This window comes from Falco peregrinus, chromosome 4 (assembly GCF_023634155.1).
Source record: "Falco peregrinus isolate bFalPer1 chromosome 4, bFalPer1.pri, whole genome shotgun sequence".
Taxonomy (NCBI): domain Eukaryota; kingdom Metazoa; phylum Chordata; class Aves; order Falconiformes; family Falconidae; genus Falco; species Falco peregrinus.
In genome coordinates, this window is record NC_073724.1 from 98,473,847 (window position 1) to 98,489,898 (window position 16,052).

Here is a 16,052-nt window from a genome sequence, read left to right on the forward strand (position 1 = left end):
AGCTTGAAGGCTGCAAATACTGAGCTCATAGTTGGGAAGGCACCCAGACTTTAAAGTCTCCTTTTTTTTAAAAAGAAAAAGAAAAGTAGAACCAGACATGGGAGCTTTTAATTCAAATACCTGCTGTCCTGAGGGAGTGCTCTAAGTCTTGATGAATATTTAATTGCCTGTGCAAAGAAGAATAGTGTCAGTTTAGAAGACTGAGGAAAAATCTACTTCAGAATAATAGTGTATAGGTTTTCACAAACATTAGCTCGCTAGCTGTTCTCAGACTGAAAGCGCTGCTTTTTGCCACAGGACTGTGAAATCTTGATGAGGACTAAAGTTTCCTTGAAGTAGACATGATAGGAAATGATTGTTTTTACCATCATTTTGACTTGTCTTGATCTTATGGGAGAAAAGTGATGAAATATCCTCTGTCACCTGATTGCAGGATTAAGGCAAATCACTCCTTCCCTTTTTTGGCAATATAGTTGTTGATTAAGGATCTCTTGTAGTGGTAAATGCCAGATTTATATTAATATATATATCATCTAGCTAGGTTATCTGTTCTCTTCTCCGCCCCCCCCCCCCATTTTCTTCTAAGCAATATTAACTTTTCTCTTGTACAGCAATTATCTGCTGAACTAAAAAAAAAAAAACAAACGTTAGTTTGATAAATATTTTTTCTCCTTGGCTCATTTAATCATTGGTGGAAATTAAAAATTGAAAGCATGTCGGAAAGAAATGTTTCATGCTGCCAAACAAGAAGCAAAAAATTAAAAGGATGGATAAATTGGCAGCTTAATGACAAGTAAAATACCTGTGCAAAAATATAGTCTGTCTTCTTTTGATTGCTGTTTTACGTCATTATGGCATTGTAAACTGGCTGAACTTCTCCTCTTTACAACCATAATATAGTAGAGTTCAGACTGTGCGGTGTAAAACAAAATTACCCGACCATAGCAAAAAGGGTATGGGCTTGATTTGCAAAAATTGAATTGGACCCTGAGTGTGGAAAAACTTGAAATTCAAATAGCTTGGTTGTCTAATTTGATCGAATCTTACAAACTAGGCACATGGCAGCACCCGGGGACACTGCAGCCTCTGCTGTTGATACCAGCCGTGCCTCTGCTGTGTCCTGGGGCTGCGATGGCTCCTGCTGCCCACGTCTCTGCCTGCTTGCTCTTTCACACCATACGCCTCTCCTGCACTCTGCAGCCGTGGCTATTGTTTTAAAAGCTTCCCCTTCTTCCCCTTTCAGTTCTTCTTTTGTGTTGCCAGTTGCTACTGCCTGTATGTTAATTGTATATTTCCAGTGAACAGGTTGGTTTCTGTTGCTTGTCCTGATCCCTTGCTGAATATTCATCTTGCTATATAAACACTACAAAAGCAGAAAGAGAGAACATTTGTGAGCAGCTGTGCCAGATATCTGGTCAGCTAAGAAACAGAAGACACTGTATTCCCAGAGAGCCCATTCAAATTCAGCATTTCAAGGTTTTACAGTATTTGTTCTGAAAGCAAAGTATGTATTTATTTGTTGTTCACATCGTGACAGGGAACAGTGAGAGAGTGGGAAAACATAATTTAAGCTTATAAATTATTTATGACAGCTTAACCATTATAGGAAAATGCATGCTTGCTTTTCCCGAATCGCTCTTTGCCACATAAAAACATCCACAGGTTGTCCTTTGAGAAGTTCCTTAAAATGGATCTGTCACTGTCTGCTCTGTGAGAGCCCTCTGTTCAGGCTCTCCACAGTGACTGTTCCTGGCCGCTCAGGTCACTGCCCCTTCTGGACATGTAACTGGTTGGAGCTGGCCGTCATGGAACACCGCCTGAGTGGCCTGCCCGGTGCTGTGAACTGAGAATCCCATTTCCAATGACCCATCGCATGTGCTTTTGCTGTGCTGTTTCCCATTGCTGGAGAACGGCTCCAGTTAGACAGTTAGCTGGTGAGGAGGAGGAGGATGGCTTGAGAGTCTCCTGAGTGGGAAGAAATTAAGGCTGTTTTAGCAAAGTAGATATTAAGCCTCAGGAAGCAACTTGCAATCATGAAATATTTTGTGTAGGACTTGTATATGTACGAAATATCTCATGCAATCTGTGAAGTAAGTTAGTAATATTTATACTTGCAGGCATAAAATTATGTCTTTCAATGACCAATGTCAAACAGTAAGTTTAAGAATAGTTTTCAGGAGTGGTAACCTTTAATTATCTTTCTGTATCTTCAGCCAATGCTTTCTCTTCAGTGTTTCATGCAAGATAGTCCTGCTCTTAGTTTTCTTCCTGGGTGAAGGTGAGAGAAATAACAAAAGATGTTTTTATTACAATGTAACTGAAAATTGTCTCCTTTTCAGATTGGGAAGAAGAACAAGTCAGCAGTCCAAATATCTTGCGGCTTATTTATCAAGGGAGGTTTCTTCATGGCAATGTGACATTAGGAGGTATGAAAATAATTTTCATTATGCATGTTACAGCCAGGCATAGGGTCTATTTATTTACGGTGCAGTAAATACTACTTTACTGTTCAAGATCACAGTATGGCTTGCTATATGCTATTTTTGCTCTGCATAGAACAACATTGTATTTTTCAATCTTGTTACCACTAGTTGTTAAACTTCCGGACATACTGCCTGCTAAGTCAGGTCTCCTCTTGCAGAAAGAAACAGTAACGCTGCTTTTATTTGTTGTCTCTCAATGGAAAATTTTGTTCCCTCTCTGTTACAGTGCACTTGCAGGGCAGGCTACTTCATAAATGTCTGAAGTATTTTAAAATGTTAGATAAACTTTATGATGATTGGTTAAACAATACTTTCAATCTTAGTGCAATGAAGGAAGACACCACATGAATGAGAATGAGGTTAAGCGTTCTTGCTGTCCAGTGCTCTCCCAGGGATACAATTGCATAGTTATGGGAAAACAAAAGTAAATGGCTTCACTTCATATGCTACAGAAATACAATTCAATTATGCCCCCTTGTGGCAAGTGTTCTACCGCAATTACATATTTTGATAGGTATCTTTGGTAGACATATGACACAATGTATAATAATAATCTTTTCTTTTGTAGGTAAAAATTGCCACTGTGAATACTAGCTATATCAGTGACTAAATTAAACGAGACTTTCTTCTCTGGGCCACTTTAAAAATACATTAGTACTTCTGCTTTCTGTGTATGTTCAGATTGCTCATGCATTTGGTGCTTGAGTGCAATACAGAGAGGAGAATATAATACAAAATCACCAATGAAATGTTTTTGAACTTAAGATGAACCTGAAAAGAGTATTTTTGGATTGCTTATGATGATCTTTCCGTGAAGAAGTGGCTGGGATGATAGAGCCATTGATTTGCTTTTTACATTACCGATGTTGGCTAGTGATGTACTTTTAGACTAGATTTACACTCTCTATAAATCAATTTTTAATGCTGCTATATATACAAACAAGATCATTGTCAATTCAGCTGGGAGAAGTTGGAAATTTTTATTCACTCCTTTAATTTGTATATTTATCAAGTGCCAATGAGTGCAGGTAGTAGCAGTTGGAGCAGGGCTGAAAGACAAATGTTAAGTCTTGGATCGTCTCTGCAATTTGAGATACTAGTCTTATCCTACGTTTTCCGGGCAAGGATAGCTAAATGGGATTTTTCTTTGTTATTCATCTCTAGGTGTTGCTCTTGACCACCAGTGCTACTTCCCTTTAGTGACATTTGTCTAAGTCTGAAACAACTTTGAACATTTGTTTAATATACTTAATATATTATTTAATGGGTTAAGCTGAAAAATAATAGCTGCATGCTGTTGACTCTTCCATTAACTCAGGATTTTGAACACTTGGGTTCAGGGCATTTTTGTTCATTCTTAATCATTCATGCGTTGCAATTTAATCATCATGATTTGACCCTAAGGATCTTAAATGTGTACTAGTGGTTTTCAGAGATCTTTCTGTTGCTATATTGTTTTAAGAAAAAGAATCCCCAAAACATTGGCTTACTTCAGTACTAATGAAGTTATCTGGAGTAAGATTATACAGCTGAGAGGGGAGCAGCAATTCATGAAGTAGCTCAAAGAGACTGTTACTTCAGTTTGCAGTGTTCATTAGATGTAACCCTAAGGGAACCTGGTTATTGTTAAAAGGAGGAGGGAGGGGGGAGGGAAGTTCTTGCTAAACACAATAATTGAGGTTCTTATGCTGTTGGAATACAGTTCCATGAAATTTTTCTATCTGCAGCTTTCTATAACTGAGTTGTTTTATTTGCTTTAGGTGATTAGGAAATATTGAGTGGAATTTGGACCTCCTGTGTACTGAAAGTCACTTTATCACTTAGTGAAATGAAAGTTTCCAAGGAGGTGTTTTCCTTTTTAACAGGAGTTCATTTTTGTTCACATTTTAAAATGACATTGTAATGCTCTAGTTGTAAACTCACATATCTACATAGTATCTTATGAATTTGAGACTCCTATAAACTAAGAAGCCTCAAAAAATAACAGATTTTTAGGAAAAACTGGCTTTTGAGTGAAAAAAAATATTTTAAAGGAACCTTCTTTTTAGCCAGCTTCTCTGAATGGACCATCACTACAAAACCAGTAGAACTAGCGGCATTGGAAGTGGTAAAGAAAAATAGACGCCTCTGTAAAGCTTGCTGTGCTGCTGTTGCCTGCGGTGCTTGAGCCACACTGTTCTGTTGTGTCCTGACTGTGTAAAGGGTTGGGGAATTAGCTAGCAAGGCAGAATCAGTTGTTCACCTTCCAACAGGAAATTTCATCCTTTAGCTAAATATTTGATCTGCAGTTTGCACTTGAGAGAACTTTAATTAGGGAGGTAATACATAATTGACAGTTCTCCATTTCTTGTTAGATAATAGTAATCGGCAACATTTTACTTCCTTATTTAGTGGGGAGGGAGGAAGGGAAGCCAACCCACCTTGTGTCATACACATACCGAAAGAGGGAGTGAAAAATGAATTATGACAATAGAAAATTTGGAATAGGAGTGGAATTAAACAGATAGGAAAGGTATTAAATAAAAGTTTGGTTTAAGTGAGAGAAAGGAGTGAGAGAATGAAGACAAGAGCCAGAAAGGATTACTGAGGATAGGCTGGGGTGCTCAGACTCTGTCAGGTGCTCCAAGTAAGAAGCTAGAAAATGCTAATAAAAACTTGTGTGAGCTATGCAAACAACTAGCTGAAATTAGTTAATTGAACTATTAGCGTACTTCTACTTGATTACTGTAAATAATTAATCTCCACAGCTCACTAGTCAAGTCTCCAAGTGTCTTGATGTTACGAAAGATGTCCCTAATGTGATTAGTTTGTACTATTTTGCTCTTTCTGTAATGGCTTCTTAAAAGAGTTTATGTCATGAAGACAGTCCTTTTCCATTGAGTTTTAGCAGACTGTTAATAAGCTCTTTTCAGAGTTTTCAGTTGTATCACAGAATCAAGTACCCAAAATACTTCATCCCTGTCAAACTTCGAGCTGTCATTGGCTTCTAGGTGCAGGCACAGACAGCACTTCAAGTAAAATAAGCAACTTTCAGGTCTGACTTTCTATAGAGGAGATGGCTTTTCCCAAGGTACAGCTACCTCAAAGAAGCTTGTGGAGCTGTGTATCCTTCCATATGCTTAACCTGTGTTTTAATCAGAACCCACATTTTTCAAACAAATATGTAAGCAATTAACATGGTTTAGTAGCAGTGTTTTAGCTAGGCTTGTGTTGAATATATGTGGTAACTGAACACTAGGTTTATATTTTTTTATAACTGAATTTTGAACCTGTGCTGTAGTGATTGAAATAGGCATTTTTCTCTTCAGTTACCTTCAGGTTTATTGGACATTCATTATGAATTTATTCACTTAAAAATGCCTTGGTGCACTGTTTGTGAAAATAGAAGAGGTAAATGGAATTTGAGAGGACAGGTTCTACTTAGGTCAGAATGAATTTTGTGTTTAGGGCTAAGTTCTTGTTACATTTAGCGCTACCTTTTTTCCCTTTGTAATGTGGGGAGGAAAAAATTTAGAGCAACTTTACCTTATATTTCTCAGCAAAATAATCAAGGAAGATGCTTAGTCTTAGGAGCTGGAGAGAGGACACAAAATGTAAAGAATTGTACAAATTAACTCTCCACGCACACGCGCGCACACACACACACACTGGAAGATGTCAAAGTTCAGAATATTGGATCTGGCAGTGAGAATCTGCTGAATACAGTGAGCAACAGAGAATCCTTTCATTTCAAGGAGACTATAAGTTAATAATAATTTATATTATACTATAATATAAATATTATACTACAGTGCTAAAACTATAAATATAGCACTTGTTGGTGTGCTTAAATCAGAATGTGAAAATTATCATTTTAGTTTTAGAAACGAGCAGAACAAATTGTGGAAAGCTCCAGATTTGTTATTTTGTGTTACTAAAGTTCACAAAAGCAGCTTTGTAACAGCTACCTTATCTGATTTAAAATGTATTAAGTCTGATATTTTCACATGCAGCTGATGTTACAGATTAATTTTAAAAGGAAAGATACAGACATTTTGTATTTTGGAAAATCTGTATCGTGGATCAAGGTATGTTTTAGGAAAATCTGTTTTGCAGTAGTGGCTCAGCGTTGTGATGTCTTGGGAGTAACAATTTAGTGGCTGAATTAGCCACTATTTTGCACCCTTATCAATAAAGAGTTCTTAGCACCTCTGTTGGCATGAGTGCCAACTTCTACTTTTACTCAAAAGTGTAAGGCTAGGTTTCCTAACAGGAGTATTGTGTCACTAAAAGCACAATGCTTTAAGTGATTATTAAGTTATTTAACTGATTATTTAAGTGATCCCAAGACCCTAATCTACAAAGCTTTAGCCAGGAATGCCTTTAAATCCACCTAGTAAGCAGTTCAAACCTAACAGTGTGAACTTTTTGAACAGATGCTAATCCAATTACAGGTAGTTTCAACTGGGTGTTTTGAAGAATGAAGACTGCTGTAGTTATTAATAAATCTCCCTTTCTTCTTTTGCAGCATTAAAACTTCCTTTTGGCAAAACAACAGTGATGCATTTGGTGGCTAGAGAGACATTGCCAGAACCAAACTCTCAAGGTATGCTGTGCACTAGAGATATTTCTTACTCAAGTACCTGGCAAAGCAGTCAGATCTCTTACAGGCTTTTTGAGTATTTCATAGTAGAGAAGAGTCAAGTCCTTTTGGTCTTCCATGAAGCAAGTAATGGAATGCTTTTGTACCTGTTGTTTATAGAAAACCAAGAAATTAGCTTGCTGGTTTATCTTTTTTGTAGAATGCAGAAATTTACTCAAACCTTTAAAAGCTTTCATTTTTATTGTTTAAAAACTACTCCTGAGTTATGGTTCAGTTATGTATGCATGTGTGTAATAATATTTTTTTTACTTAAAATAGTAAAAAAACCCATACTCGTATCAAGCATACTTGCACAAAAACCAACGTAATTTGTTCACATGTCATTTCTGAAGCAAACTTTTTTTGCTCCACAGGTCAAAGGAACCGTGAAAAAACTGGAGAAAGCAATTGCTGTGTAATCCTGTAAACCCTGTTAGCTTTACCTGCTAAGTGTGATGTAATATAGTCTTTGTCTTTCATGCTGCTGGGATAGAAGAGGCCCTACCTTGCTTCAAACACCTGTAGGAAGAGCCTGTCTGTAAATCCATGGAACTGAAATATTACACGAACACTGTCTCATTAGTCTTTTTTTTTTTTTTTAAAAAAAAAAAAGATCGATATGAACACTTTCATTGTTTGTTTTTGTTTTGTTGGTTTTTTTTAATTCCTGCTTTCTGTATGTTGAATAATTTTACAGTACATCAATTCTTGAAAGAATTCAATCTCCAGAAAAGTTAATGTGTTGTTTTCCATAGCGGGAATCATTTTGCTACCACAAAAATCTCCATTAACCGATCTAACCAGTCAAGCTTTCTAGATGCAATTTGCACTAAATACGGTTGACAGTATATTTCTCATCAACAATCTCTAACAATATTTTAGACACCTAGTAATAACCTTCAATGTATAATGCAACACTGGAAAATGGTTTATCTATAATTAAAACAAATCTCACTTATGGCCAAATCAAAGGAAAAACTGTTAAGTCAGTTATAACTAAGTCAACCTTGGTGGCCGAACTGGCACAGAATACTAACTAAACCAAGTCTAACTATATATATTTTCACTGCAACAAACAAAAAAAACTATGTGCCTGTAATTTAAAAGCACTCTGTAGAGGGCTGCTGAAACTGATTTTTTTTCATTACTGCATGCACTCTGATCTCGTACGTTAGTTGAGTGCTTATTCAGACAGCACAAACAAGTGCAGAGAGTGCATTTCCTAGCCTTAATATGGGAGGGGTAATTTCCTGTAGTTCATAGGCTTTTATTATTGTGCATAAATGTTAGAAAACATCATTTACTAATCAATTTTATGTATTTGAATATTGGCAATTGGTGTTTTTCAGTCATTTTCTCATCTGTACCTTAGTGTCCAGTGTCATGCTTACTCATTAGAGACTTCAGAAGAATTATTAAAGTTTAAAAAGCAAAAAGAAAAACTTCTGCCATAGTATTAGTTTTGTTTCTTTACATATTCTGCATTTGGTGTTAGTGCTTGCAATTGTATTAAAATCAGAAGCTGATTTTTGAAGGCATACATAATTAAAAAGGATGCCATTCTTTTATTTCATATCAATAATTTAAATGTTGATATGCTAAAGAAATTTGCACAGCACTAAAGCATGAGCTAGTTTCATCTAAACCTGTAAAAAAATAAAAATAAATAAAAATTAAAAAATATAAAAGATTTTATATTTTTTCACTGGGGAGGAATTCTTCCTGGGTGAAACTACAAATGTGTAGAATATATTTAATAAAAATCTTATAAAATACATAACTATAGAAGTTAAATATAGATTGGCGTGTAGTATAATAGACAAATATTCCATATAAATAGCTTTAGCCTTTAAAAAAAATGAGTCACAGGTTGACATTGTGTTCTGTACTTAAGTGTCCACAACTCTTACAGATGTTCCGTGTAATTGTTTTTTCGAATGATTGGCATCATTCAAATGTAATCAAATGTTATTTTATTCATTGTTACTGCTTTGATGAAATGCTTTATATGCAGTAGATTTAAAAAAATATTGTTCATACTGATCAGAATTAAATTTGTATAGAGCAGAGTTTTAAAACAAATTGTAAATAGCACTAAACATTTTCTTTCTGCAACCTGTACTGATAGACTCTTCTGTAAACTAAATAAAAGAATAACGTAGTGCATTTTGGTGGTGTTTTAAGGGTTGTTATTGGGTCTGTAACTACTCTTACTAATACTTCTTGATCTGGAAGCTAAGGACAGACTCCATTTTATTTATCAAAAAAAAAAAGGGGGGGGGGAGCAAAACCTGCTGAAAACTGCTAATGGGATTTATCGCTTCAGTTTTGTTTTCCTTTCATGTCAAAAGAAGTGGCCCAGAGGTGGGTTTTTTTTTCTGGAGAGCACGAGTATGCACAGTTGCAAACATACAGCCATGTCACACCTGGCATACCTCGCAGAAGTTACGTGCTCATAACTTTGTATTTGTACAAACATAAGTTTGTAGTCTTATGTATTTACAGTCAGGAGCATACAAATACCTCAGGGTGCTGGGAACTGCGATGACAGCATTATGTGCTGGCTGCCTGAATGAATCTTGGGAGGGAAGATTTCCTTGTACTCTGCTATGTAGTTGCCAAATAAGTAACCGTAGGTACAGAAACCTTATTCAAGAAAAAAAACAAACAACCCAACAAAAAAACCCCAACTTGATAAACATTGGCTTGAGAAAGCTACTAGGAGCATGTTACCATCTTTAAAGTGAAACTTCCCTCTCCCAAAATGCTGACCACCTAAGTAACACGGGCTCAGATAGGAAATGGCTATGATAATACATGAAAAAGAAACAGGCTGAGGCAGGACATGTTTTCTTAGTTAAGTGTTTTGGATGCATTGATTTTTGAAAAATGTAATTTTTTTGAAGTGTAATCTTGGTTTGAAAAAGTAGCTAGGTACTTAATGCAGTATAAGTGCATGGAAATCCAGTAGCTTCTGGTTAAAATATTTGGCAAGCTTGAATAGCAAAGTATGTGGAGTTCCCTTTTGTTGAAATGAATAAGATGTATATATGCACATGTTCAAGCAAATCCTTCAATGCTGCTTGGCATTTGTAGTGTCAGCTTGCCAAAATAACTCCCGCAGTAAGCGGGTAGAACCATCGCTTTAATTTTCGGGCAAATTGTCAGAGCTTTGCCCATTGCAGAGCATTTCTGTTGCAGCGTGAGGCAAGTGGAAAACTGGGAGGGGGAGAGTTGCTAAAAGATTTGTGCTTTTTTCCTTGGATGCATTGTATTGTGGATTGTGGATTTGCCAAAACAAAAGCAGTAGCTCTTAATCCCAGATTCCTCAGCCTTGCTAAAGTTCAGGCATACGCTTCTCTTCTGTGTTGATTTGAGTCAAGAGGATACTCGCAGCCCCAAAAGATTAAAGCTAAGTCTTTGCAGGGTCAGGCTGTCAATATGTTGAAGAGTTTGACATTTGATTTTCACTGTTAGACAGAAATTATATTTTTCCCTATGGATAAGTTAATAGATGTCATGAAGGAAGGAGGGGATGAATTGAAACCTTTCATATTCTAAAATGTCATAAAGGGACGACATCTGTCTCCCATACCATTGTGTGGTTATCAGTCATAAATTAATACTCACAGATGTGAGGAATATCTGGTAGCAATGAAAGTACTCTGTAACTTCTGTTTTTCAAATGGTAGCAAAAATCTGACCGTTGAAACAGTCTTAGGGATAAGCTCGGCTGCTGGAGGAAGAAAGTACGGGCCACTGTAATGCTAAAGGCTTTGCTAAGGTGCTACATTGATATTAATCCAGTGCTGACCTGCGCAGTCTCTGAATTACCTTTCCTTCGTACACTGCATTTACACCAGGAGGAACAGTGATTTAATCTAGAAGATAAATATATGGCACTCTGAAAAAGCTTCCTTTGTCTCTTATAGGTAAGAAGGAAGGCAACTATTTCTGGGCCGGCCCAAAGTTGAGAGTTTCTGCTGGGGCTTTTTGGGGAAGTAAAGATTGTGTATTTTGTGGTTCTGTGTGCGCTCTGCTAAGATTTATACCAATCTGACTTCAAGAAGCAAATAGGAAGATGGATATACTTCTCAGTCTAAAACACTCCCGCTAACTTTATGCTAATGAAATGGGTAAGCTTAAGCAGATCTTGTTCTATACATCCCATGTGAAGCGGTGTTTAGACCATTAGCAGCAGTTGCACCATTGAAACTGATGGGAATTCTGTGCTTAAATCAGAGGAACTGCCAAGATCTGCTAAGATTCTTAAAGGAGAGTTCCTACCCCCTGTATTTCTTCTGAAGTATTTAGATTCTTCCTAGATACTCTGTCTTGGCCATAACTTGTCAGCATAAAGCTTTTTTTTTTTCAGGGGCTGACAGTAATACATAGTTTATGATAGGTTGTGGGCAGTCCTCGTAAGGTAGTGGCATACCTGTCCTTCTGTGCCACATGTACGTGCCTGTGAAGAGGTTTACAAGCTTACCAATTTATTATACTAGACTGGAAAATTACAAAACCCCTCTTTATGCTCTGGGTATTTCCAGCATTTCCAATAATATAAGATTAACTTCTGTTTTGTTTGGATTTTAAATTGCTAAGTTTTTTGGGTTTTTTTAATTATTTCACTGGTCATTCCTTTTCCAGATTAGAAAGTGGTGAAGATTATTAAAGTTGAGCTCACAAAAATTAAGGAAAATTTAATGGCACCTTATCAAGCTCATGGAATGGATCACAGTGACAAATGAAGTTCAGCTTTGAATGTAAAGGACAGCATAGTTAAAGCAGAGTATACTCGCACAACTCTCGAGGTTTAAAATTACCTGGATCAGTCCAGGACCAAGTTCTGGACATCATGGGCAAACACTTTGCATTGCAAATTCCTTAGGGTTTTGAAAATGGTAACAAAAATGAGACAGCTGAAATGTAGAGCTTGAAGGGAATGAAAGGTTAAAATAGCTGCAGATATAACTAACACAGAGAAAATGCATGGAGAACTTCTGTTTTTGTCTTGTCGCTTTATTGGTCCAGTTTTTACATTTGTCTTTAAAGCAGAGGTGACAAATTCAAATCCGGTAGAAAGATTTTTCATGAAATCAATGGCACGCACTTCCACCAGAAGAAATACGAGGAGAAAAGCTGAGCAAGATCTAAATGGAAAATGGATCACTGTATTGATGAAAATGGATAGAATTTCCAGAATTATCATAAAGATGCCAAACTTCTTCTCAACAAAGTAGTAATTTTTGTCCTTCAAACATTAACTTTCCATGAAGAGCCCGACTCTTAGGGGGAAAAATGCTTCTGGCGCATTACCATCTCCGTTACGTATGAGCAGCTGCATCACATAAGCCCCAGCCTGTGCGGGACAAGTGTATTGTGTACCCTGGTAAGACTTTTATCTCTACAAACCTGCTGCTTCCTGAGAAGAACTTTTGGTCAGAGTCAAGGTGATGTTTGTGCTTTCTGGAGCAGGTTTGAGGGAATAAGCTATTGTGTTTTAGCTGGCAGAGAATGTGAACTGCAGTCCTAAGGGCAGAGGTTAACGCCTCTTGAGCGATACCAGAGGAAAGCACCCTGCTTTTCACCTGTTCAGAGGACACTGGATTTGTAGGTTGTAAATGTTGTGACTCTTCTACCAGAAAATGTTCCAGCTCCGAATTACCAGGGTGAAGTAGCTCAGACTGTGAATGAGGGGCATGAAGGGGATGGATGGTATTTGGTCACTTCATGAGGCTTTCAGTTGTTACCTGGCAAAAAAATGGGATTGGGATCTTGCACCAGTCGTTGTGGGGGCAGAGCAGCCGAGTGGAACTGCCTATAGAGGTTAGATTTGAAAAAGAGTATTTTAAAAAAATCCGTGATGCTGAAAGTCAGCTCTGTGCCGGATGGATGATAACTGGACTTGCAGACTGAGACAGGGAAATGCATGCTGGTGTCTGTGTTACCTTGTACTGGGTCTGCATGGCAGGTTTTGGTAGGGGGGGGCACAGGGGCGGCTTCAGCGAGTCGCTGCCAGAAGCTTCCCCCACGGCCCGCGGGCCAGTGCCAGCCGGCTCCCAGAGGGACCCGCCGCTGGCCAAGGCCGAGCCCACCAGCGACAGCGGCAGCGCCTCAGGGGCTGCGGATTGAGCAGGGGGTAAAACCCCCCTGCGGCAGCGAGAGAGCGAGCGCAGCAGCCCCGCAGCCCCGGGCGGTGCGGAGGGGCCGGGGGGCTCCGGGCGCCGCAGCAGCGGCTCCCCCAGCCCGCGGGGCAGCCCCCGGCGGGGCAGGCTGTGCCCCCAGCCCACGGAGCCCGCGGGGGAGCAGCTCCCCCCCGCAGCCCGGGCAGGGGGTGCCCGCAGGGGGCCGGGACCCATGGGAAGCCCACACTGAAGCAAGTTTGCTGGCAGGACTGGTGGCCCGATGGGGAACCCACGCTGGAGCAGCCTGTGTCTGAAGAACTGCAGCCCATGGGAAAGACCCACACTGGAGAAGTTCGTGGAGAAGTGTCTCCCATGGGAAGGACCTCATGCTGGAGCAGGGCAGGAGTGTGAGGAGGAAGGAGCAGCAGAGACAGTGTGTGATGAACTGACCGTAACCCCCATTCCCTGTTTCCCTGCACTGCTCGGGGAGAGGAGGTAGAGAAATGGGGAATTAAGTTAAGCCCAGAAAGAAGGGAGGGGCTGGGGAGAAGGTGTTCTGATTTGAATGGTAAAAAATTAAACTAATTTTCCCCAGGTTGTGCCTGTTCTGCCCATGACGGCACCTGCTGAGCCATCTCCCTGCCCCCATCTCAGCCCAGGAGCCTTTTGCTGTATTTTCCCTCCCCTGCCCGGCTGAGGAGGGGGGGTGGCAGAGCGGCTGTGGTGGGCGCCTGGTGTCTGGCCAGGGTCAACCCACCACATACCTGCATCTGTCTGTTACCTGTGCTGGCAAAATTAAAGATTTGGTTACAGTTCTTTAATTTCTGCAACTTGCATGTGTCCCTAAATAAGGATCATTAACCCCTGGTGCTGCCAAAATTAAAGATTTGGTTACAGCTCTTTAATTTCTGCAACTTGCATGTGTCCCTAAATAAGGATCATTAACCCCTGGTGCTGCCAAGGTTACGGCTCTGCCATAGCAGGCAGCAGAGCTGGCAGGGAGCTCGCACCCCACAGCCTCGCCGAGCGCAAACAGTGCTACAGCTGTGCATGCTGGTGTGAGATGAAAAGCTCGTAGCTCTTAAGTGGGATGGAAAGTCAGCATGGCAAGTTAGCAAGTGTCTAGCCAAGGGAACTTTACCAAATCCACACAACTGTGGATTTCTGTCTTTCAGTGAAGTAAATTCAGTGGGTGTTCTTCTGAAAACCACTTACGCTTGTTAACTAGTGATGTCAGCCAGATCTTCTGGTTCCTGGTCACCCTGACTGCCAGCAAGATCTTCTCTCAATGAACAGATATTAATGCCGCCTCCGACTCTATTTTCCTTGTTCTCTGAGCAATGACCATCTCTGGCTTCATCACCAAAGTCTTTGAGGATCCCATCATTCTGATTTTCTCCCAGCCTGGTGCTTCTGGCGGCAGACAGTGGTGATCACCGCCGGACACCTGCTCTACTGAGCTGAGTCCACGGGCAGGGCTGGAAAAAGACTCCATCAGTGCGGGTGCAGTGTGCCCCTGCAGCCACCTCGGCTGAGCTGTGAACAGGACTGCTCCATGGCTCTGGCTGTGGGCAGGTAGCCTGAACTGCCTAGAGAAGAGGAACGCACTTGGAGCTTCCAAGCAAAGGGCAGACCACCGTTCATGACACTGTGACCAGGCCCCAGCTCCAGCTGCATCTGCTTCTTTCAAATTGGGTAAGACTGAGTGTTGCAGCTAAGAACAGAACCAGTGGTCAAACTGGTAAGAGCTACTGCCCTTGCCGCAGCAGAGAGGCTGTAATGCCTGGGATGCTTTTCCAGATCTAATTGTGAGAGCAGACACAGGTCAGGAGCACCCTTAGCTCTGCCCCTGCTGCAGAGGCGAGTGCTGCACTAGCACAGCAGTGCCCCTGAGAGCATGGGGAACAGGCAAGGGAAAGGAGCTTGGGGACATGGTTTGAGACCTGGCCACACTCCTCCTCTTGGCTGCTGGAGCTCCTTGTCACAGCGGGCCAGGGCTGGGACCACTGGCCCTGGCTCCAGCAGCCTGAGCTGCCCTGGGAGGGACTTGCCTGGGGGCTGCTCAGCTGCCAATGCAGTTTTACCATTTTGAGGACTGCGATGATGGGAATAACGTTCAGCTTGCTGTTGGGAAGCTGGGTTGTAACTGCAGGGGATGCCCTGAGGCAGCCCTGTCTTTGGAGAGCTGTTGGGGAAGTGCAGTCATTGCAGATCACTTCTGCCAGCTTCCTGTGGCTGCACAACTGCTCGTCTCTGCTTCCAGCCCCTGTTTGCAGAAGCTGACCTGGATCACTGTGGTGCTGCACGGCTCAGCTTGGCTACCAAGAGGCAGCCTCACTGCCCTCCCCTTATCCCCAAGGCCAATACTCATGTCTGAGCTGGCAGCTCCTCCAGGACAAAATGCTCCTGTAAGAAACTTGGTGGTGTGTTGCCACCAGCGGGATGGGGGGACATGAGTTTCCAGAAGGTCTTGTGGGGGAGCAGGTCTGAGCCCACGGCTTTCATTTGCCTTGTTGACCTGGCAGCTACTGCCAGACAGCGAAGGCATCGTCCTACCCCTGGGCTTTGTCTGGGTAGAGACTGGGGGGATGGTGGGGGTGACATGGGTTGTTTCACTCTTCAAAGACGTAGTTTCTTTTGCCTGGTGGTTGGAAGCTATGAGGAGACCTTTGTTCATGTTAAATATTGTGTGTGCACTTCTGTGCCTGGCTGTTTTAATCAGCTGAAAATTAATGGTTAAGCCCCAGAGACTGTGGCCAGGCACTGAGAAGCCTCTTGTTACCTCTGGAAATTAAGTCAGCTGGGAGGTGCAGTGACTTG

General features: G+C 40.8%; 1 protein-coding gene across 1 annotated transcript in view; it reads left to right on the plus strand.

Annotated features, from left to right (window-relative positions):
• UBL3 (ubiquitin like 3) overlaps window positions 1–9,270 on the plus strand; it is a 58,651-nt gene extending 49,381 nt beyond the window's left edge. Inside the window, exons 3-5 of the mRNA XM_013297158.2 lie at window positions 2,340–2,426; window positions 6,991–7,068; window positions 7,479–9,270. Of these exons, the coding sequence (XP_013152612.1) occupies window positions 2,340–2,426; window positions 6,991–7,068; window positions 7,479–7,531 (218 nt within the window). The 3' untranslated portion in view covers window positions 7,532–9,270. The remainder of the gene's footprint in view (window positions 1–2,339; window positions 2,427–6,990; window positions 7,069–7,478) is intronic.
• Window positions 9,271–16,052: the final 6,782 nt, after the last annotated feature.